Here is a 23,080-nt window from a genome sequence, read left to right as displayed (position 1 = left end):
GATAAAGCACCAAAGCTGAAAAGTATGCTACCTTCCAGCACTGCAACCTCACTGGGCAAAATCTAAAAGAAGAGGTGTGGAAAGGTGGCTCTGAGGAAAAAAGCAAAAAAGCACATCCCCTCCTTGGCTTCAAAGCCCTTCCTGAACATGAAGCCAAACTTAGAACTTAAAACCATGTTGCTTTATGCAAGCCGACAGGTATCCTTTACCTGCCCTCTTCCTCACCTGCCCTAATTTTTTAAGTCTGCCATCACTTTCATTGTTCTTCTCCAAACCTTTTCAAGTGTCTGTCTCTCATCTTTCCTCAGCAGCTCAATAAGACTCTGTAATTCTAGCTGGTAGAGAGCAGATGCTAAACATAGCTATTGCCTGGTTCCTGAGGCTCACAGCACTACAGATTCATCTTGAAACCGAACAAATTAGTTTCTGGTGCTCCTTAAAACACAGAACCCTAATCCTGATTGCTAGTGGCCCACTAGCACCCCCTGATTTCTTCTCATAATTGAGCACACCAAGACCTGGCTTTCTCAGTTGCCACATACGAGATCAGATGAACAAGGGAAAAGGAGAGAGGACAGCTGAAGCAGAAAGAAGATGTGGCAGCCACCTCCAGGTTCTGGACTCAGCAAAGAGTGTTTCCTCACCCTCGCTCCCCTTACCTGGGGGGGTAGACCTCCGCCACGAGCGGGGTGGAGCAGCCCATGAAGAACAGAGGGGCACAGAGGACCATGGAGACGATGATGATGGTGGCAGCCACACGGGGAATGGTTTGCAGAGAGAAAACACAGCGCTTCATGAGGATCCCTCCAAGCAGCATCCCCAAGGCCGCAGCAGGGAGGTTCACAGCACCTACAGACAGAGAGAAGCTGGTCTGGGCGCAAGGCCTTGGAGTGCAATGTGGACCACCGAGAAGGGGGCATGGCTTCCTGAAGGGACATTTGATATGTTTAATTGCAACAGTAATAGATGACATTAGTTGAGCATTTACTGTTTGCCAGGCATACTGACAGAGTTATCTTGACATGGAGGATTGCCCTGCCTGTGCAAACAATAAAGAAAGAAGTGGGACCCTTACAACCAGAGAGATGTGGGTTGAATGTGCATTTATTAGAAAGTCAAAGTGTTAGTTCCTCAGTCGTGTCCAACTCTTTGTGACCCCATGGACTGTAGCCTACTAGGCTCCTCTGTCCATGGGATTCTCCAGGCAAGAATACTGGAGTGGGTAGCCATTCCCTTCTCCAGTGGATCTTCCTTACCCAGGGATAGAAGCCGGGTCTCCTGCATTGCAGGCATATTCTTTATAGTCTGAATCACCAGGGAAGCCCAAATAACTCTGTGCGTGCATGCTGCTGCTGCTGCTGCTAAGTCGCTTCAGTCGTGTCCGACTCTGTGCGACCCCATAGACGGCAGCCCACCAGGCTCCCCCGTCCCTGGGATTCTCCAGGCAAGAACACTGGAGTGGGTTGCCATTGCCTTCTCCAATGCATGAAAGTGAAAAGTGAAAGTGAAGCTGCTTAGTCGTGCTGACTCTTAGTGACCCCATGGACTTCAGCCTACCAGGCTCCTCCGTCCATGGCATTTTCCAGGCAAGAGTACTGGAGTGGGTTGCCATTGCCTTCTCCTCTGTGCGTACATAGCTGCATCCAATTCTTTGTGATCCCGTGGACTGTAGGCAGGCTCCTCTGTCCATAGTATTCTCCAGGCAATAATACTGGAGTGGGTTGCCATGCCCTCCTCCAGGGGGTCTTCTGGACCCAGGAATTGAACCCAAGTCTCCTGCACCTCCTGCATTGCAGGCAGATTCTTTACCCACTGAGCCACCTGGGAAGCCCTTATTAAGCTTTTCATTACCTGGCCCTTTATTGCACTGTAACCACATGGGGTTAGCAAGGCACTGGTGGTGCTTCCTGTTTGATGTGCTAGTCAGAGGCCAAAGGCTAGAAGGGTGAAGTCACAGCCAAAAGCCACACAGGAGGTCAGGGGTCATGCCCTGACCACCCTGCCACATCCACATGGTCAAGTTCACCAGTGAATTGGCCCCTGTCATTCCCTTGGGTACTTGGTGGGACTGCATCAGTATTTTGAAACCTCAGCTGCCAAAAACACAGGTGCTGGATACTGGCACTCCCTGCCAAAGACTCTGCTTTAACTGCTCGAGGGTGGGGCCTGGACATCTGTATTTCTTAAAGCTCTCCTGGGGAGCCTAAAGTATAGGGGCTTGAGAACCACTGGGCCCCCCAGTCCTTATCCAGGTGAATGTCTTCAAGCCCTTGGAGAAGAAAAACACCCAGCAGCATCTTGCCTAGCCCCCAGCTCAATCCGTGCTCTTTCCTCTCTTGTCCCTGATGATGTCAGGACCTTTGGGAGACGGTCAGGCTTTCAGCCCCTCTGACAGGGAGGAAGCAGCCCCCAACCTCCACCCACTCCTGCCCGGAATGATAGGGGCCCAAGATATCGGCCAAGAACATTCTGGATTGCCAACCAGGAAAAATGTCCTTAAAATCCTTTCTCCTAGGCAAGAACCCTCTGGCTCCTGCCCTTGTCTGGTCTGGCGGTGCACCTCCCTGGATGAACAGGCGGAAGTCCCGGCTGCGGCAGCCCTGGGGACTCACCGATGAGGAAGTTGGCATAGGCTGCGGAGGCGCCGTACTGCTTCTCCAGGAACTTGTTGAGGAAGGTAGAGAGGCCGGCAATGACGGAGGAGAAGGTGCACTGGGCCAGGACCACCAGCATGAAGAGTGGGTTCATCAGGAGCCTCAGGAAGATGCGGGGGAACCCTGTGGACAGACTGCTGTCAGGGTTGCGCCTCCAGGTAGTGGTCCCCGGGGTCCACAAGCCTGACCGCTGCCCTTCCTGCCCCCCCCCCCCCCCCCGCCCCCCAGCAGCTCTCCTCTCTTCCTCTGGACAGAAACCCAGGCCCCAAGCTGCTCAGAGGCCAGCTGGGGGCACACAGCCACTCAGGATCCACTCAACATGCTCATGGGCTAAATAAAATGAGGAGGGGCCTGGAAGAAAGCAGGTGGCAGGTGATTACACAGGACAGCCGCATCCATGTGAAGGGAAGAGAGAGGAGAACGCGGGCCAGACTGTGAGGGTGGGGCTGCCTCTGCCTGATTCTGGGTCTCCTGATCTCTGCAAAGCAGCAGTCAGCAGGGCTGCTGGCAGAACCTCTCATGAAGGGATGGGCCAGCGTTGGTCTTACTGCCCCTCACCACACCCAACCCCACATGGGCCAGGGGACCCTAGACCACCCCTACCCCAAGCCAGCCCACCCAGGACTGCCGGGTCACTCAGTTACTTTTAATGAAATCCACCAGGGATCTTCTTGACTTGGCCTCTTCCATCTTCCTTGCTTCATCCATCATGGGATGAGTCCTCTGAAGGCAGCAAAGGGAGTGAGTATTAACGGCTTCCTTGAATGTTAACAGGTTCCTTACAGTCATCTTTCCCAGGCCCTTGATCCTTCTGGTCTTAGTGGCTCACGGCAGGGTGGTGCTCAGCCACCCTGGAAGTGTGTGGAAGGGTGTCCAAACCAGTCACCACATGCATGTCAGTGAGCCTGGTGCTTCGGCCACTGGCCAGAATGCATCCACGCTAGGGCCTCCCAGATGTGATTTCATATCTGTGCATATTATTTTACATCTAAGTGTTGGCTGATGCCAAGAGGCATCTGAGTGAACATCAGCCTTTGTCTGTCTGTCACGGCTACACTTCTTCCTTGTCCTCAGGTTCCAGGAGCTATGGGCCACACTCTGGTCTATAATGACCTCGTTCCCAGCTCTCTCTTTCAGTCTCCTCTGTGGAGTCCCTTCTTTCTTCTGGGCCCAAAGTTGGATCCTGTCCAAGGCTCTGACCTGGCTCTTAGCCTGCACTTTCTGTGCAACCCCCCTCAGTGAACTCGCCTTCCACTTCTGAACTTGTCAGCTGCAGCCCGAGGCCCAGCTCTGAACCACTAAACAGATGCAAGGCCCCCGAGCTCAGACACTGTTAGGAGCCCCCAGCAGACTCGTCACCAGGCGCAGGCGCTCCCATTTATTTCATGCTTCCTCCATGGTGGGCCCCGTGCCCAGCATTCTGCATACATTGTCCCGTTCCTCACAACCTCCTCCTGAGACAGGTGCTCTTATCTCTGGTACTTTAATATTTACTTTTATTTACTTATTTGGCTGTGCCAGGTCTTAATTGCAGCATGTCGAATCTTAGTTCCTAGACCAGGAATCATTGAGAGCACAGATTCTTAGCCATGGGACCACCAGGGACGTCTCCATCTCCAGTACTTTAAAGTAGAGGAAACTTAGGAGCAAGAAAACTTGCCTAGATCTCTCAGCTAGTTTAGAAGTAGCAGAGCTAGATTTAGGCTCAGGTTTGTCCGACTCCAGCATCACGATGGTGTGCTGCCACACTCTGAAATTCTTCTTCAGGACAAGTTGAGGCCGTCTATCCCTGGCCCTCCCCACTGGCCGGGCCTAGATTTCACCCAGTCTCACACACCTTATTGCAGAATGTCCAGCTCAGCCTCTGGCTCTAAGCGTTGGCACAAACTTTAGCCGCTCACGGCTAAGTCCGAGGACATCTATACTGCCCTGTCTCAGGCACCCGGCAGCCATGGCCCTGGTCCTCAGCTGTATCATCTCTCCACTGGCCTCATCACATCTCCAGCCTTCATTCCTTCCCGACTCCCCAACCACAACCTCATGTAGTTGTCACCCAAGTGGGCGCCAGTCACTTAGAACTTCATGAGGTCAGAACAAGTTTTAGATCCTTCAGGCTTACATCAAGGCCCCCACTCAGACTTCTCCCCACTGTTTTCCAGTCTCATCCTTCCCTGATTTCTTTCCCCAATAGACATGACTGGACGATGCATGCAGGTCAGTCTGCTCAAAATATGCTCCACTCTCAGCCCAATCGCACACTCTTCAGCACTAGCAATGTCTTTTTTACTCAGTCCTTTAGGATTAGACATGACCAGCCCTACTACATGCAAAAGTCAACTGCTCCAGGTCACATATTCAGTTTTTATTGACTCCTAATTCTTTACCTCACTTTAGATAACTCAGAACTTTCCCCAGACTATATTCTCTCGAGCCTGCCTAATCCCTGAGATGCTACCATGGTGAGGGAACACTGATGAGATCACACCTTTCGGAAATTCACAAGCACGCTCACCTTTCAAAGCCTCTGAGAAGTCCTGCATCAAGAAACTTGATTAGATTTCACCCAGAATTAAGTTACTGAAACTTGTCAGCTTTATTATCTATCCCTCCATACCTCCTGGTGGCTCAGATGGTAAAGAATCTACCTGCAATGTGGGAGACCCAGGTTCAATCCCTTAGTCAGGAAGATCCCCTGGAGAAGGAAATGGCAAACCACTCTAGTATTCTTGCCTGGAAAATTCCATGGAAAGAGGAGCCTGACAGGCTGTAGTCCATGGGGTCACAAAGAGTCAGACAGGACTAAATGACTGACACAGTACCTCCTTTTAGGAAACTCTTATAATAGGTGGAATTGTGGGTTCTCAGAAGCTTACCTCTATTCCTGTGGGTATTGCTCGAGGAAAGAAAAAGAAGGGGAAAGAGGTGACAACCAAGCAGGCAGAGGAAATGAGCAGGCCCAACCACCAGGCTCCTATCCATCGGGGGTCCCCGGGGCTCAAGTTAACAGAGGCTGAAGAGAAAGCACAGGACACAAGTATTTGTTGGATGAATGCATGATCTCACTTTACTCATCAAGGGAACTAGCACCTTGGTCAAGACAACATCCTCTCTCTCTTCCCAGAGAACAGAGGCCTGTGGGAGGATCAGCGAGGTTAACCTTGCCCTGCAAGCACCATTTCATCGGCCAGTTTCAAACCCATGTCTATTCGTGGTTTCCAAACCTGCACTCTTGATAACTGAGTGCTCTGCCTCCCACTTTCGTTAACCCCTAAAAAAGGAAGCCTCACAATCCTTAGAAACTCAAAAACCCACCATGAACAGAGTAGGGTCTTGGGTAAGCAGCTGCTTTCTCCTGTGCAGCCTCCCGTCCACGTCCAAGGGGCTGCTGTTGTGTTTCTCTTTGTAAGTAAAGAAGCTCCATGGGCATGCAGGGAGGGGAAAGAGGGAGAACACTGTGCTGGGCACTGTCCCTGGTGGACTGGGAGCTCAGGTGCCAGTCTCTTTGGGTAATGAAGAGCTAGGACCCAGCTCAGGAAGTGCCAGTGAAAGGCAAGCATGGCTTGACCCTGAGCAGACAGCTCCTCCAGCTTTGCCCTTTGATTTAAGTACAGGTGGATGACACTGAGCGGATGACACTGTGGTCTGACAGTCCCAAGGTCAGCAGTCTGTGGTGTCTGGCAGCATGATTGCCCACATTCTTTGAGAGACAGGCAGGCTCTGATCTGAGTGCCGGGCACTGGGGTGGGGATGTTATTTCTGAGGGTCTGGCAGACCTGCCTTCCAGCCATATCAGGCCTGCGGGAATTTACATACCACCCACACGCTCCCCATGCATTCCCCGTCTTGGCTTTGTCCAGATGATCTCCTCCACCTGGGAAGGCCTCTGCCACCAGCCACCACCAACTGTGGAATTTCCACTCACATGGGATGCAGACAAGCATCATCTCCCTGGGAGGCCCTCCCTCATCACCTCACGCAGAAGCGCTTTTCTGGCCTTGGAACTGCCAAAGCACTTTCCCTGTCCCTCTGTTACTGTGCTGGCCCTCTCTGCCTCGCAGGAGGCTGGGGGGTGTCGGGCAGGCTTACAACAGCCACATGCCCTTGTAGGAGTCATCCTGGGGTCGGCTCCCTGAATGGTTAACTCAGTACATGAGCTCTTGTCTGTGGATTGTATTTTCTCATCCTGAGATAGAAAGGCTTAATCCATGTCACATTGTTAATAGCTCACAGCAATTTTATTTCACTATCATTAGCCCCATTTTACAGATGAGGAACTGAGGCATAGGAAGATGAAGGTTTGTGCCCAAGATCAGTAGAGGTGGTAGAATTCAGCTAGTAGAGGTGGAACCGGGATTAGACACAGGGTCCCTGCTATCTGTGTCCACATGGTTAAACTGTTACACTCTTCTGGGTGGGAGTCATAATCCATGTGTATATTTCACATACTGCTTCTTCCTTTCCCTTAAAGAAGTCTCAAAAAATTTTAAACAATCAAAACCATCTTAGAATCAAAGAATTATAGAGTTATTTTTAACACCACGACCTCAAAAGGCAGCTGTGATGGCAACAGCTGAGGCCCCGCCCAGGCCTCAAGGTTTTCCACTGCAGAAAGTGTGTTTTCTTAGGGAAGAAAGTGTGTTTTCTTCAGGGGCAACCCCTGCTCCATCATTCAGCCTGGCCCTGGAGAGGGGAGGTACATGCTATCTGCTCTCCACCATCTGAGGCCGGCTGACGACTGCAGGTGGGAGGGAGGGAATGGGAGGCGAGAGAGCCATAAGCATTTAAAGTTCAGCTTCATCCTTGCCCTGACTGGCTGCGGGCTGCGGTCCTGGCACACACTCACCTGTGTCCACCCTGCCATAGTCTACAAAGATCTGCAGCATGACCGAGCCCAGCAGGTACCCGAAAGCTGGTCCAAACACGGCGATGGCAAACAGGATGGCTGGAGAGGGGAAAGAGAAAGGATGCTGAGGGGGCTGAGAGGACTGAGCAGGGCACCGGCTCTTTCCCTCACCGAGGGGTTCCCGGGACATTCCCCAGATGTCCCCTGGCCCTGACAAGTCCACACATGTAGCATTTCCCATAGACAATGCCAGAGCCACTCGAGACCCTGGAATGTGCAGAACCCAAGCTGCTTCTCCTCTGGCTAGATTCCAGAGCGATCTGCTTGCTGGGACAGAAGCGGCCTCCTGGGCATTTACAGATGAAGACCCAGGCGTGGGCTGGGGGCAAGGCTCCTTGCAGGTATGATGTGTCAGCCGTGGTGGGAGCTTGTGGGCCACAGAGCCTCTGGATGCGGCCTGTCTGGTCTGGGCTCTGAGGATGCTTAGTGTGGCATGTTCTAAGGGAAGAATTTGGTCATCAGCTATCTATTTTGGGCTTCCCTGGTGGCTCAGACGGTGAAGCATTTGTCTGCAATGTAGGAGACCCGGGTTCGATCCCTGGGTCGGGAAGATCCCCTGGAGAAGGAAATGGCAGCCCGCTCCAGTACTCTTGCCTGGAAAATCCCATGGATGGAGGAGCCTGGTGGGCTACAGTCCATGGGGTCGCAGAGTCGGACACAACTGAGCGATGTCACTTTCACTTTATCTATTTTGCATGTTTTTCTATGAGGCCAACTTGTCCTGTGGATGGCTCAGAAGACGCGTGTGCTGGCTGGCGCCTGGTCTGGAAAGCAGTGGTACTGCTCTTGACCAGTGCCTTGACCAGATACTTGACCACGTACTGCTGGCCAAGGAGCTGCCCTGTTCCTGGCCCGGGACCAAGGGGTCATGCAGATCCTCTAGGGGACTCCCACGGCCCCAGCGCACAGAGACCATGGGCCCTGTCCTGCTGGTGAAAAGCTGGGGCCTGGGCTGGGACTCAAACAAGGTGCGTCAGGTCCCCAGACCTCTGTATGCCTTGGCTGTGCCACGTGAGGACCCGCCCCCACCCCAAGCCCTCTTCAAGCCTGACTCACAGATGTACAGGGGCGAGTTGTTGGGCTCCGAGAAGTCATCCACGTAGGAGATCCCAAATGGCTGGATGGGCACCGTGCCGATGCCTGCCAGTAGCTGGGCAATCACCATCAGGCCCCACATGCTGCTGGTCTCCTTCCGAGAGTCCTGGGGGCTGCCGTGGCACTTGCTGGGGGGCAGGCCCTGCCAGGCTTTCTGACAGAGCTCGGTCTGGAGGTGGCTGCTGTTCCCTGCAACGAGAGAGCACACACTCGTCATCGCCACCCTGGTGTCCTGCTGCAGCCTCTAAACCCGGCCTTCTCCCAGGCCTTCTTGGAGTGGCTCTAGAAACAACAGTGAGAGGAGGGGAGAGGCGGGCTCCCTGCTCTAAGGGGACCTAGCCCTCATTGGGTGGGAGAGGCATCTTCCTCTTCTGGGGGACCATTCTTTCCTCTCTCTGGGTACTGGCAGGGGGGTGGTGTTGGTAACACGAAGCTTCTGTCTTGGAGGCAAGGCCATCCAGCAGGGAAATGGGGAGCCAAGATCAACATCCAGGCTTGTGGGCCTTCGGTGCCCCTGTGGGCAGCCTCAGGCTCAGGCCCCCAAGGTGTGTTTTCTCTTTAGCAGGACAGAGGTCATTCTATCCCCCCAGAAGACAGTGTCACCTCCAGCCTGGAAGGCTCCCAGGGGTCATGACTCCCAGAATTCTCCCTCTTGGATAAGCCACACATTGGGTCACAGTAGGGAGCCCTATTGCCAAAGGCCTTGAACGTGCTATCCAGTCTGGCCAAGGATCAAGAATTTGGGATGCTAAAGGGACTTTGACACCCACTGGTTCAAACCTCCTGTTCCAGATAGGAGGTGAGGCTGCACCTACTGTGAGGGCCCCAGAGGCCCCAGTGTGGCCTGCGGGCACCAGTGCCCATGGCTTTGGGGACCTGGCCAGGCTGGCCTGCCGTTCCCATGCTGCTGTTTCCAATTTGGCCCACACTAAACAGACAGCACTGCCAGCTCTCCAAGGCCTTGAGGGCTCCTTTCCATGAGATGCCTTCTTTCCCAGCCTTGAAGAGGCCAATGGAAACCACTAACATCCCTGATCCTGCTCCATGGGGTTCAGTTTCACTCTCATTTCTGGTCCTTTCAGAGAGGACAGAGCTCTGAGCTAGGTGGACCTCAGAGTCCCGTGGAGAGGAAACTTGAGGGTTGTGGACAAGATCTGTCCATCCTCCTCGACTCTGCCTGGTGCTGTTGAGCTCAGGGCTGCTCTGGGCTGTGGGGCTGGGGAGGGGTCTGCCCTCCTCATCTCATCTCCCCTCCTCTTCACCAGACACACATGCTTCATCCAGCCAGGCCTCCCCATCTCCCTTCCTCTTCACTGGAGTTTGTGTTGAACACGTGTGAAAACTGCTGGCTTGGGGGTCCCCTCATCAATCAGCGAGGCCTGCTCAGTAAAAGCGAAGGGGGCCAAGAAGTCGTCTGGTCAAGGTCATCCAGGCCTGACAGTAGCTGCGTGCAAGGAAGCTCTGTGTATCCAGGCCAGTGTCCAGTCCCTTTGGTTAGTGTCCCTCCATCCCACCCATTATCCCGCCTTTCAGTGCAGGGTATGGGGTTCGGGTAGAGTGGTCCAACCACGAGGGTAAGTGGGAGACAGACTCTTAGAGGGATGTAGTTTTGCTAACATGGGAAGGAAGCTATAACATCTTGTAGATTCAAGAAATACCTAGTAGTTTGGAGAAGAATATGATCCCTAATTTATAAAACGTATGTGATCTGATTGAATATGCACAGAAAAAACTGGAAGACCATGGCTGTCCCAGGGTGACGAGATTGTGGCATCTTTGCATGTGTGTGTGTTTGCCTTGGTGTACTTTCTAATTTTTCTATAAGGAACACATGATGCTTTTGGAATAAAGCAACAGTAAAAACTTTTCAATTAAAAATATTTTTCATAAAAAATATATAGCCAAAATTTAACAATTGTTCCCACTTCTTATTTCTTGGTTCCAGAGCTGTTGCCCTGGGCCTGCAGAGGTATGCGTCACACCATGGCCAAGTTTCTCTGACACCCATCTTCCCCGAGGCCTCTCCTTGGTGGAGCGCTGGGCTTTTCTCTGACTGACATGCTCTACTGTAGAGACCCAAATTCCAGCACCAGAGTTTTTAAACTTTCATTTACTGAACAAGCAGAGACTGCCAAGGCTGTGACGTACTTTGTGTCCTGCTTAGAGGTTACTGGCCCATCCAAGTGGCTGCTTTGGGGCAGAGCTGGCATCTGAACCCATGTGTGCCTGATTCAAAGTCCTTAATGAAATCAAGTCTGAAATGGCAGCTCTGCAAAGATCCAACACAGGTTTTGCAGGGATGGGGGAGGCAGGTCTGGGGTGAGTCCTCTGCTCCTCTCTAGTTACATTCAAACACATGAGCCCTCTGATCTCTGTAGGTGGCTGGGAACCTGCTCCCAGAGAGAGGTATCCCGGGAAGGGCTGGCTGCTGGGAGTTCTGCTGAAATCCGAGACAAAGAGACAAAACAAGCAGAGTATAAGGAGTGAAGAAATTGGTTTTGGTGAAGTTAGCCAAACACAGAAAGACAAATACTGTATGATCTCACTATACGTGGAATCAAAACTAGTCAAATACACAGAAGCAGAGAGGAGAATGGTGGTTGCCAGGGACCAGGGGAGGCGACGGTGAAGAGGAAGAAGTTTCAGTTCTGTCAGAGAAGTTCTAGAGATCTGCTAGATGGCATAGTGCCTATAGAAAACAATACCACACTGCAGACTCAACATTTCCTTACAGGGTAGATCTTAAGTGTTCTTAACACACACACAATAATAATTATTATTATTAAAGGAAACTTGGGGACACGATGGATATGCTTTGACGGTGATGACAATTTCATGGGTGTATCCTTAAACTCATTAAGTTTTATATATTAATATGTACAGCATTTTACGTCTCAATCACATCTCAATAAAGGCATTTTTTTTAAGAAAGAAAAACTGATTTTAGCCCTAGGTAGCTGCGTGATCTTAAGCAAGTTTCTGACCCTCTCTGAGCTTCAATTTCCCTTTAGGCAGAGACCATAATGTGACTAGATAGGGACAGCTCCTGTGGGTCACTAAAGGGCTAGAAGGCAATAGTTTCAGAAGGGAGCACACATGAAAAGTCAGACCCGCTGCTCAGCCAGCATGGCTGACGGCTGTGGCGGCCCCCTTGTAGGAAGGCTGGTATGACCCAGCGGTGCTACAAGGCCTGACTCTCACTTTCGTCTGGAAGCACAAAACTGTGAAATGCTCCTGCTGAGAAGGAGGAAAGCCCTTCACTGCACTCAGGAACCCTGTCACCAACACTGCCCCATGTCCAGCACTCAGAACCAGAGGTGCGGTGCTGGCAGACTCATGCCCACCCCCAGGAGGAGACCCAGCTGGCCATGGGCAGGCAAGACCCATAGATGTTGGAATGGCAGGATTGGGGGCCTGGGACCTAGGTCCTAGTCCTGAATCTGACTCCCTACATCTGTGACCTTGACTTTGAAAGACCTCAGAGGATTCCAGGGAAGGGGCCACACACTGCAGAGGGTGGGTGGTTGCTGGTGAGCTCACAGCTCACTCTGGGTCCTCAGTGTGGCAGCCACTGGGACACCCCAGCTGATGAGCATTTACACATGGTGGGTTGTGCTAGTCTTCAAAAAAAGACCCCACTACCCTTCTCAAGACCATGTGGACAGGTTCAGGAATGAGGCCAGAGCAGGCCGCCTGACCTGGGCCGCCTGCTAACCCAGCTGGCCAGGTGCAGCTCTGTGGCCACTCCGCCAGCACACATGCCCCGCTCACCGCCCTCTGCCAATTTTGAGCTGACGCATGTCTAAAGGACTGATAAATTAAAAAAGCTGCCGCCAAGTTCTCAAATGGGCATTTGTTCTCAGAAGATTCAAACGAATTTCAAGTAGATTTTGTATGAGGAAATGAGCGAAGTTTGGAGTTCCCTAAAACCATGCGCTGTTGTCACTTGCAAATAAGCTTGGCTAAGCTGCCTGTCCCTGTCTAGGTGTGACAAAAGCTCCCTCTCGATGTTGTCTCATCAGCTATGGGGTGGCAGGACCAGGCCTCCCTTTTGCGCAAGGTGGCAAATGACCACCTAGGGAAGCATGGCCCCTGCCCCCAGTGCAGCCACTGAGGGACCACGCCCAGACCTGTCAGCCTCAGTGGACGATGCCTGCCTCAGGCTTGGCTGTTCAGTTTCCTGGTCAAGAGTGACTGGGGGCAGGCCCTCTGCTGGGGTGACTGAGACAAGCCCAGGAGCTGCCATTCCAAAGCCTCTGACTGCTGACGGACACTCATCATCAAAGAAGCAACCACAATATCATCAAAATATTGGTCAAATAAAAATCCCATTGAAATACCACTTGCCGCCCTTCGAAAAAACAGAAAACAAATGCTGGGCATTGCTGGTGAGAATGTAAAATAGTGCAGTCACTGTGGCAAATAGTATAGTTCTTCAAAAAGTTAAAAATTGAACTACCATATTATCCAGCATTTACACTTTGGGTAAATAGTATTTCACCCAAATACCACTCTGGGTATTTGCCCCCAAAGAAATCAAAGCTGGGACTTGAACAGATATTTGCACACCAGTGTTCATAGCAAGATTATCCACAATAGCCAAAAGGGGGAAACGACGCAAATGTCCATCAACGGATGAATGGATAAACATAATGTGACACACACATACAATGGGATAATACTGAGCCTTATACACATGCTCCATTACAAAATGAATGACCCTTGAAGAAGCCTGACACAAAACTACAAATATTGCATGATTCCATTTACATGAGGACCCTAGAATAGATAAATTCATAGAGACAGAAAGCAGAATGGTGGCTGCCAGACAGGGGCTGGGAGGAGGAGGAAGAGGGATTAGTGTTTAAGGAGCACAGTTTCCATTGGGAAAGATGCAAACGTTCTGGAGCTGGATGGTAAGAATGGTTGTACATCAGCATGAAAGTGTTTATTGCCCCGAACTGGACACATTAAAATGGCAAATTTTATGTTATGTATGCTGCTGCTGCTGCTAAGTCACGTCAGCCGTGTCCGACACTGTGCGACCCCATAGACGGCAGCCCACCAGGCTCCTCTGTCCCTGGGATTCTCCAGGCAAGGGCACTGGACTGGGTTGCCATTTCCTTCTCCAATGCATGAAAGTGAAGTCGCTCAGTCGTGTCCGACTCCTAGCAAACCCATGGACTGCAGGGCACCAGGCTCCTCTGTCCATGGGATTTTCCAGGCAAGAGTACTGGAGTGGGGTGCCATTGCCTTCTCCAATGTTATGTATAGTTAACCACAATAAAAAAATACAGCCTGGTATCCACTGAGTTGGGCTCCCAGGGAGCACTAGCAGTAAAGAACCCACCTGCCAATGCAAGAGATGTAAGAGATGTGGGTAGGATCCCTGGGTCGGGAATATTCCCTGGAGGAGGGCACAGCAACCCACTCCAGTATTCTTGCCTGAAGAATCCCAGGGACAGAGGAGCCTGGCGGGCTACAGTCCATGGGGTCACAAAGAGTCGGACACGACTGAGGCAACTAGCGTGCACACTCACATCCACTGAGTTAGAAAGGAAAGTGTACCAGCGAGCATGTGGGGGAGGCGCCAAACCCAGGCTCTCTGGGGAGAGGATTTGGGAAGGATTCCTGGAGCACATGGGCTCTGCACTGAGAAGACTCAGTAGGAACAGACAGAAGGGGAGAGCGCAGAGGTTTAGTGGGGTCGGTGTGCAAACACCACTGTGGTTGAGGCCTGGCCAGCCCTGGAGGGCTGCTGTGTCCCATGAAGGGGCCTGGATTACATCCTAATGAGAATCCAGAGGGTCATGATCATGAAGGGGAGATTAACCAATGTTCAAGACTCATATGTAAATAGCGGAATCGACCCAGCCAAGAGCTACTTGAACGGTAAAACAGGTGAGGCTGTGTGCTACGTGAGAGGCAGGCAGGGGTTGCTGGTCCAATCGACAGCTGTGAGCACAGGATTGCTCAGCCCAGGGTGGGTGTGCAGCAGATACACAAGGCCAGGCTGGTTGTATGGGAGCAGGAGCCTGAGAAACAAAGGGCCAGAGAAAAAGTGCTTCTTTTAAGAGTTCTTGTTCTTAATTTTGCTGATTCTTATTATTTGACTAAAGTCACATTCATTAGAACATTGTTGCTGGCAGAATTATTTTCCTGTGAGCCATTTAACAGTGATCAAAGCTCAAAAAAATGTTGACTGGCTTATTAAGCCTTTACATAGCATGTTGCACGGTGCACCAAAGCCACAAAAATCCTCATGAAATTTCACCTAATGAAGTGTCCAGGACGCAAAATTCTCTGGGGATCTTTTAACTGTTTACATTAATTTTTAGAATGCTAGATTATCTGTCAGAAACTGCCTTTATTAAACATGCTCATTTTCAAAAATAATCAATTGGCCCCAGTGAAATCCAACTCTACTGAGTTCCTCTTGGACTATTCTGCACTCCAAATTGATTCAAGGTCTCCCAACAAAGTTTCTTTTCCTTATGCCAGCCCTAAATGGGGCCAGCCCACCCTGACCAGGCTCTGACACAGGTGAAAGGGAACGAGAAGTTCCTCCACCTGGAAGCACCACCCTCAGGAAGGGAAGTGGCAGCTGTCTGTCCTGAGGGCAGGGTGCCCTGGACCCAGGTAGAGTAGGGTGTGGTGGTGGGTGAGACCACTGCTTCCTGACTTATTGTGGAGAAGGTGTTTGCATCAAAGACAGAATGTGGGCCTTCCAAGAACCCATGTCTGGGCCTCCCTGCAGTGGGCAGCCATGGCCAGCTCACTCTGGTGAGGACAGTCTTCTAGAAGTTAAAACATTAGGCTCTTCTCTTAAAAACAAGACAGTGATGGAGTGAAAAGACCTTGTACCAGGATCCTTTGGCAGAAATGGGGGCCTCAACTTTCTGCAGCCCATCCCCTCCTCCTCCCTGGAGCAAATTCAGGAGCTCAGCCCATGTGAAGAAGAAAGAGCAGCCTCTCTCTGTTTCTCGGGCATTCCAGCAAAGGCGGGGCACCCAGTCCTCTCCACTGACTTACAGAACCTCATTGCTCTCCTCCTCCTCAGACCTGCCCACCATCAGATCCTGTGATAAGGTCAGAGAAAAGCCCACCAATTCCAGCCACAGTCTCAGGGGCTGCCTGACTCCGCCTTGAGGGGCCTGGGAAAGGGAAGGAGGGAGGTGTGTTCATTAGCTGACTGTCAGTCTATTTCCCATCTTCCTTGAGGCCCACTTCTGGAAGGCTCAAGCTTATCAGAGCACATTCTTCTTCCCATAAAATACCAGAGATCTAGCTGTGCCAGTTATCACAGGGCTGCGAGACGCTAACTAGAAACAGGCCGGGACCTCTCCCTGCCTTCAGCCATCCCCGTACCAGCCCAGCTGCATGCCAGTCAACCCTCTGACTCATCCCACAATTTACATACATAGAATTTCAGCTCTAATTTCTGAACAGCTCCTCCAGTTTGGAAAGAAGGGACGTAGTAACAGGAAGGGCTACCTTCCTGGAGCAGGACCCACAGAGATGGGCAGATCTGGGCAGACCAAGGTCTGGCCTCTTCACCGGTCAAGGACACACAGTCCAAGTGTGGCCAGGCTGAGGCAGTAGGCTATCAAGGGTCTAAATAAGGATCTCTGCACAAAAATCCAGCACTGGGGCTATGAGAGGATGCTAGAAGGGTTGAGCAACACAGGAAGGCCGTGGCAGCAGTGGGCTTTCCTTTGACTATCTTTCTTGTCATTCTAGTAGAGAAAAGAGAGAATTCTTGCCAGGAAACAGGAGGGCAGCACCTTGAGAGCTACCCATTACCTCCCCATTCAGAAGGCGGCACTGCTGGTGGGTGAGTAGGGCCCAAGGAGGAGGAGGTTAGCAAGACCCCAGAAGCAGCCCAGAAGAGCACAACAGAGAAAGGCAGTGGTGCTTCCGGAGAGTCTCCTGGAAGTGCACCCAATGTGCCAAGCCTCGCTGGGCTATCAGCAAGCTCCTGGAACCTCATTCAGAATGGTCCACTCTGAAGGACCTATTTCCTCATCCTCCTAAATTCAGCTACTCAACAGTTCTTCTTGAAACTCTGGCAACACCCACCAGGAGGCCTGGAACAGGCTGTCCCAAACTCATGATGGAGATCTCCAAGTCATTTATAAAGTGACCTATTTGCAGAGCAGAAGTGGTTGGGTTCCTTGTCAATCCATCACGCCCCTGTGACAACACGTGTTCTTTTCCAACTAGACTAAGCCTCCCCTTTAGACAACAATTCCTATGGGCACATGCCTTCTGCCTTTCATTTTGGGAATCTAAGAGAACATGTTCTTCTGCACCAGCAGAAACAAACAGAGTTGGGGTTGACAGCCAGAGTCGCATGCCTGAGCAGTGTAAGGAATCACATTTTGAAATCAGACAGACCAGATTCAAATGGGAATTCTCAGAACCTTAGTCTCCTCATCTCTGAAACAGATATAGATACTAACATCAACTTTGTAATAGTCTTATTCAGATTAAAACTAACAACAGTAACAAAACCTGGGATACGGTGATTACACACTAACATCAATTTTCATTCAAAGTTTCAAGCCAGAAACTTTGAGAAATTCAGACAGATGAGAGAGATGTCAGGACTCTTGAGACAGGCATTGTTGCCTGGGGTTTTAAGACTTGGGAACTGGGTCCAGAAACTAGAAACAAGTAAGATCAGTGCTGGTTACTAAAAATGAATGGATATAATAAAGGAGCTGAGGGCAAGTGGGTTGCTTGCAAGGATTCACATCCATGCAGGAAAAGAGTGAGCTTAGGGGAGTGGAAGAAGAGGGTTCCTTTGCTCTGTTCTCAAGACTGGGTTTCCAAGGCTGAGACGGAGGCTGGACACCCTTTCCCACATAGCTTTCCAGTATTAAAGGGGCCATGGGGGAATGCCTGCTTGTACTGAGAAGGTCATGTGACCAGCGAGGTCGGTGTGAGAGGGCCAGTCCACGATGCACAGGGTGCTGCTGCAGATAAAGGACGTGCCTCCAGCCTGCCACCCCCGCCCCTGCACCCACACCTGCTCCTGCGGAACTGCCACCAGACCAAGGAAAGAGGAACTGCCTGGCTCATCTTGTCATCAAAACTGTTTCTTAGTGGATAGGAAGGAAAAAAGACACACCTGAAAGAACAGGAGGGAGGCCCAGAGCCATTTAATTTTAGTATTCAAAGAGAAGGCGTGCTTAATTTGCACACTCCCAGTTGGGAGTGAAGCTGAATTATTGTTCACAGATTTATTAACAGGCTGATGAGGAGCAATTTGAAGGGGGAAAAAATGGGATTAGCTGAGCCAACATGAGTTCATCAAGAGCCAGTCATGCCAAACCAACCTCATTTCCTTTGTTAATGGGGCTCCCAGACCGGCAGGAAGCCGTAACAGTGTTACTGGACTGGAGGAAGCCTTTTGACAAAGCCAGTCATGATATCCTGACTGATATCCAGACCAGATGCAGACGCGTGGCTGAGCATCCTCTGGGGAGAACATCTCAAAGCGCGCTCCGCGCAGGTGCCGACAGGCCAGGGTGACCTGGAAGACGGTGGCTCTCAGGTCCATCGTGCAACTCAGCCCTGGGCACGGCTGAGAACAGCTGACATATTTGTGAACGATGTGAATGGCCTGAGGCTGGTATCATTGTTTAATAAGACAGTCCAAAGGCTGAACATTCCAAATTAAGACCAAGGTTATGAGGAGGGGCTCCAACCAAAGGGACTGAATCTAAGGGAGTCCATGGGGCTGCTAAACCAAAGGGTCACATGGGCAGCTTACAAACAGCAGAATGGTTTCTCACAGTTCTGGATGCAGCAAGCCCCAAATCAGGGTGCCAGCATGCTGGGGTTCTGATGGGAGCTGGACTGCTGACTTCCTGTTGCATCCTCACCGGGCTGAAAGAGCCAGCCAGCTCTCTAGCCTCTTCCACAGAGGCATGGACCCCACCAGGGGGCTCCACCTCCATGAGCTCCCTGCCTCCAAATACCTGACTGCCCTTGGCTGCTTCCCCCTTTGATCTCTGAGCCTTACTTACATCCCCTGATGGAGGCCAATCCAAGCTCTGGGTCCTGCAGTCCTTTTGTTCCCTTAGAGAAAGAGCAGGAGCTCCTCCCTGTGTCCCCTGGGGGGTCCTCAGAGGCGGCCTCGATGGTTTCTTCAAACCATAGTGCTTTGCAGGACAGAGTCTGGAACCCTGCTTCTGTGGGGCCATCCCCCTGACAGTTTTCCTGGGGTGACCACAGCCTCTGGAATAGTAACCAGTCTTCCTTTCCAGTCTGAGTGTGGACTCTCCTCAGGAAACCCACCTCCCTGCCTTGGGTGGGCCCAAGACAGTCCACAGTGGGTCCCCAAGAGGCCCTCTTCCCAGAGGAGCCAGGACGCAGGGTGCAGCCTGGCTCATAGGCGCCCCTCCCCTCCCCTCCAGACCCAAGCAGGCCTACACCCCCAGCCTCATTCCTAAGCAAGGAAAATGATGAACAAACCTCCAGGGGAGGCAGAGTGACACTCAGGTCTCTACTGGGGCCTGCACTGGAGACCCAGAGAACAAGGGTTGTGACTCTGCCACCCAGCAGAGGCGAGCACTCTCAGGCCAGCTGCCGGGGCTATGTCTCGGAGAGGCCCATTCTCTGTGGCCCCAGCTCTTTTCCTGGCCATCCCCTGACAGGCAACACAGCAGCCTGGTGTTTTCTGTCTTGTCTCCACACACATTTCTCGTCCTTCCTATACTGTGTATTGAAAATGTGTTCCACATCAAGTCTCATTAACTTCGCTGTGCTCATCTGTTCAGGAATATTTTCCTCTCAGTTGACTTAATAACACTCATGTGTTTTGTGACTTCCCCCCTTTCCCCTCGTTGTTTTCTCTTCCTTTTCAGGGTAAATAGGTCCAACTGACCAGGCTGTGCGATCATACACCCACTCCCGCCTGCATCACACACTGACATTTCTGTAAGTGTAGGACCCCAACTCCTGCCGGGCTGCTCCCCCACGTCCATCCCTGCCTGCACCTCCACACTCGCAAGAACCCCACCCTCTCCACACCTCTGGTACACACCCACACCGCCCCCCATCACACATGCACTTCTTCCCTCATGCACCCACCTCCTCCACGTACAGCCACCTCACCACCACAGAGAATGGCCTCCCTCACACACACTCCCATACACCCCCAAAACACATTCCTTCCCCACTGTGTCCCTCTCACCCCGTGGCAGACGCTGCCCCTGCAGCAGCCCTGAGCTCAGGTCCCTGAGCAGTTCCCTCGGTGCAAGGACCCTGCATGGCTCTGGGGTTCAGTGCCACGGGATCTGCTCTGGGGCTGAGCATCCTCCAGAAGGGGCTCAGTCACTCAGGGGCCTGAGGCTCCCGTCCCCAGGCCTTCCCACCACCCTCCTGCCACTTTTGATGAACAAGCGTGGGTGAAGGGCTGGCAAATTCACAGATAGAGGACTACAAAGCAACTCTTCCCTTTCTTTTCTTGACCGCTCCAAAAATACCATGGACTCCCCCGACCCCACTGTTCCCACAGGAAAGCCCCTCCCGTGTGCATCCATTGTCTGCGAGGAGCTGACTTCCCTCTGGCCTTGGCTCAGGACCTCTCCCAGGTTCCACCTACTCCTCCCAGACACTGGTTTCCGAAGACCCTTCTTCTCTCTCCCGGGGGAAATGGTCTCCTGTTGGCCTGTCTCCCACCTATCCCAACTTCTCCACGCATTCCAGAAGTGGTCTTAGAGGCTTTGGCTCGGTGGCTAGTCTTTTCTCTAAAGGCGCCAGGCATATTTCCGGACCCCACTGACATTTAGAAAATCTAAACACTCAAAAACGTCTGCATGGTCTTTTTAGAATTAGCAATTAGTTGTTAAAGGTCTCTGTGATTCCCACAATGGCTCCGTCTCTAATTTGTTTTTCCTAAAACACTTTTCATTTCCCATGTCCATTTCTGGAGCAGCTCTGCTCCAAAGGGAAAGAATCAGCAGGCAACACATGATAACAGGTCCAGGGGTCACTGCTGATGAGTAAGAGATTTCAAATACCACATTAAGGGCAGGCAAAGAGAAATGTGCTGAACAGCTACTGTGGGCCAAGCACTTTACCTACACAATTTAATTTTACTTTTGCCCTTAGAACATGCTGAGAAGTGGAGAAATTATTGTTCCCACTTTACAGATTAAGAAACTGAGGCTCAGAAAGGTGAACAGCAGCTCGCTTGAGGAGACTTAGCACCCACATGGCTTAGCTGGGATTTGAAAGTCTCTGTTCTCTCTCCCCATTACCAGGTACCTCCAACTTAAGGGTCTAGGAACGAATCAGAACAGCAGCCTAAGCTTGAGTAAAGAGAAATCTTACGGCCTCACATGTGAAGGTGTGGCAAGGACTATGCCCAGGCGGGGCCATGCTCCAGCTAGAGCAGAGGACAGATGGCATGGTGAGGACCAGGGAGAAGCTGCAGTCAGATATCGCAAGGACGCCCAGCCTGTTGGCTAGGAGCTGTCAGACACTCCATAGAAAGCAGGCGCTTCCTCATTTGGAACCCTAGTTTACCCAGCATAATACATGTGTTGTCCCCACCACCACTGGTTATAAACGCCACCACTGAATGGTTGCTGCACGTGCCAGCCACTGGGCTAAACTTAGAGCACACATCCTTCAGTCCTTGCAGCCGGGCGAGGGAGGCTCCATTTTATACAGGGAGGTAATGAGACTCAGCTGTGAAGGAAGTGGCCCACGGCCATGCTGTTAACGGGTCTCAAAGCCCAGCTTCGGACACAGGATTGTCCAGATGCATGTCACCCTTCAGGGTGGTGCATTTAATGAAATTCATTTGTTGTTGATGACTTGCATAGTTCAAAACTGAAGTTCCCATAGGAATACATTTGAAGAATCATACTTCAAATTTTTCCCATGAAGTGAAACTTTATAAATATTTTTGTTTGCACATATTAGCAGAGTACATGCCCTCTCTGCACTGGCACCCACAGCCTCAGCTAGGTCCCACAGTGTGGCTCCTGGGCCAGAGTCCTCCTTAGCCCGAGCCTCTGGCAACATGAAGACGCCCTGAAGGTAGCCCAGCCCTGAGCACTTCCAGCTGCTGCTCTGATCCCAGCCAGCACGAGGGGGACTGTGTCCTATTGTTGCAAATAGAATCGACACAAACAAAAACACAAGGCCCTCACTCTCTTGGCCAGCAGTTCCTTTCTGCGGGCTGAAAGGCAAGTCTTGTTCTTTCCTCTGTCCCTGGAAGGTGAGCTAAAAGCTGGAGTGTTTGCCTAGGAGCAGGGAGGATGGTGGTGGAAAGGACCCGAGCCACCCGACCATACCTAACAAGGGGCAGAGGGGCTGCTTTCAGAGCCCCGCCCGTCTCCACCCACCCTTGCTGGTGGCTGTTCTGTGCAGAGCCAATGCCCTTGGTATGTGGCCCAGGCTAGGGGAGGCCAGGGGAGCCCGCCCTAGGCTAGGCAGGCCACCGTGTGGCGCCTGGCAGGATGCCGTCCCCGCAGCCAGGCCCCAGCGCCTGGGGCTCCCCTGCTGATTTCATTACCCCACTCTTCTTGCTGATGGGGAAGGGCTGGGACCTTGCGTTGGAGCGGGCATGGCACAAGGCTTTCCGAAGTGGCCAGCAAATCCTGATTCTCCTTCAGAGCTGGCCTCAGATCCTTTGTCTAGATCAAGGAGAGGGAAAGAGCTTAGACCCCTAGGCTTGGGTCTGATTTCCTCTTGGGCCTACTTGAAGCAAGACTCAGGCTTAAACAGTCCAAACAGATCCAAGGCCACAATGAATGTATAAGAAACAATTAGTTCACTGGTGATTACCCTGGAGGTGGGGAAAAGAGTCCCACGGCCAGAACTCAACTAACATTTCATCATTAGACGTGGCTGCTCCTGTTTTACGTTTTTTCCATTCCAGCTCTCTACCTCCCCACTGTAGGTCTCACAACCCACCTCCCCACTGCAGGTCTCACAGTCAACCTCCCTACTGTAGGTCTCACAATCTACAAGGGATTCCCTCCTGGCATGCAGAGTGATTCATCTCTTGGACCCGATCTGCACATATGACTAACAATAAGCCTGGTATTTAAGCAAACAGCAATCAGTTATCCCTTCAGCGCACCCCTCGGTGGCCCATCTATCCTCAGACATGCTCAATTCCAATACAGTGGACCAAGGATGAGTACTTAGGGACTGGGCCTCTCACTGGCTGCTCCTCACAAAACCATTGCCACGTACCACATCCCTTAAAACAAGTGCAAATTTATCCCAAGCCAGTACATTATCACACAGTTAGCTCCAAAGCAGTGGCATTCCCAGGATACCAAGTAAATGCAAATATAAAGCCACTCTTGAGGCAATTTCCTACCTAGACCACAAAAAATGTCCACAGGGGGAAGAATTCCCACTATCAATGACCCCGCCATGGAACATTATATAACAG

The 23,080-nt window shown here is 51.6% G+C and overlaps 1 protein-coding gene across 1 annotated transcript in view; it reads right to left on the bottom strand.

The window, feature by feature from the left end:
- The window catches only part of SLCO2A1 (solute carrier organic anion transporter family member 2A1), a 94,156-nt gene that overhangs the window by 14,863 nt on the left and 56,213 nt on the right, over window positions 1-23,080 (bottom strand). The window contains exons 4-9 of the mRNA XM_068970013.1: window positions 8,614-8,841; window positions 7,498-7,596; window positions 5,528-5,664; window positions 3,299-3,377; window positions 2,613-2,777; window positions 660-849 (exon numbers count right to left, since the gene is read on the bottom strand). Coding sequence (XP_068826114.1) covers window positions 660-849; window positions 2,613-2,777; window positions 3,299-3,377; window positions 5,528-5,664; window positions 7,498-7,596; window positions 8,614-8,841 — 898 coding nt within the window. The remainder of the gene's footprint in view (window positions 1-659; window positions 850-2,612; window positions 2,778-3,298; window positions 3,378-5,527; window positions 5,665-7,497; window positions 7,597-8,613; window positions 8,842-23,080) is intronic.

This window comes from Capricornis sumatraensis, chromosome 1 (assembly GCF_032405125.1).
Source record: "Capricornis sumatraensis isolate serow.1 chromosome 1, serow.2, whole genome shotgun sequence".
NCBI classification, from domain to species: domain Eukaryota; kingdom Metazoa; phylum Chordata; class Mammalia; order Artiodactyla; family Bovidae; genus Capricornis; species Capricornis sumatraensis.
Note: the sequence above shows the minus strand (reverse complement) of the source record. Positions and strands in the feature narration are given on the sequence as shown.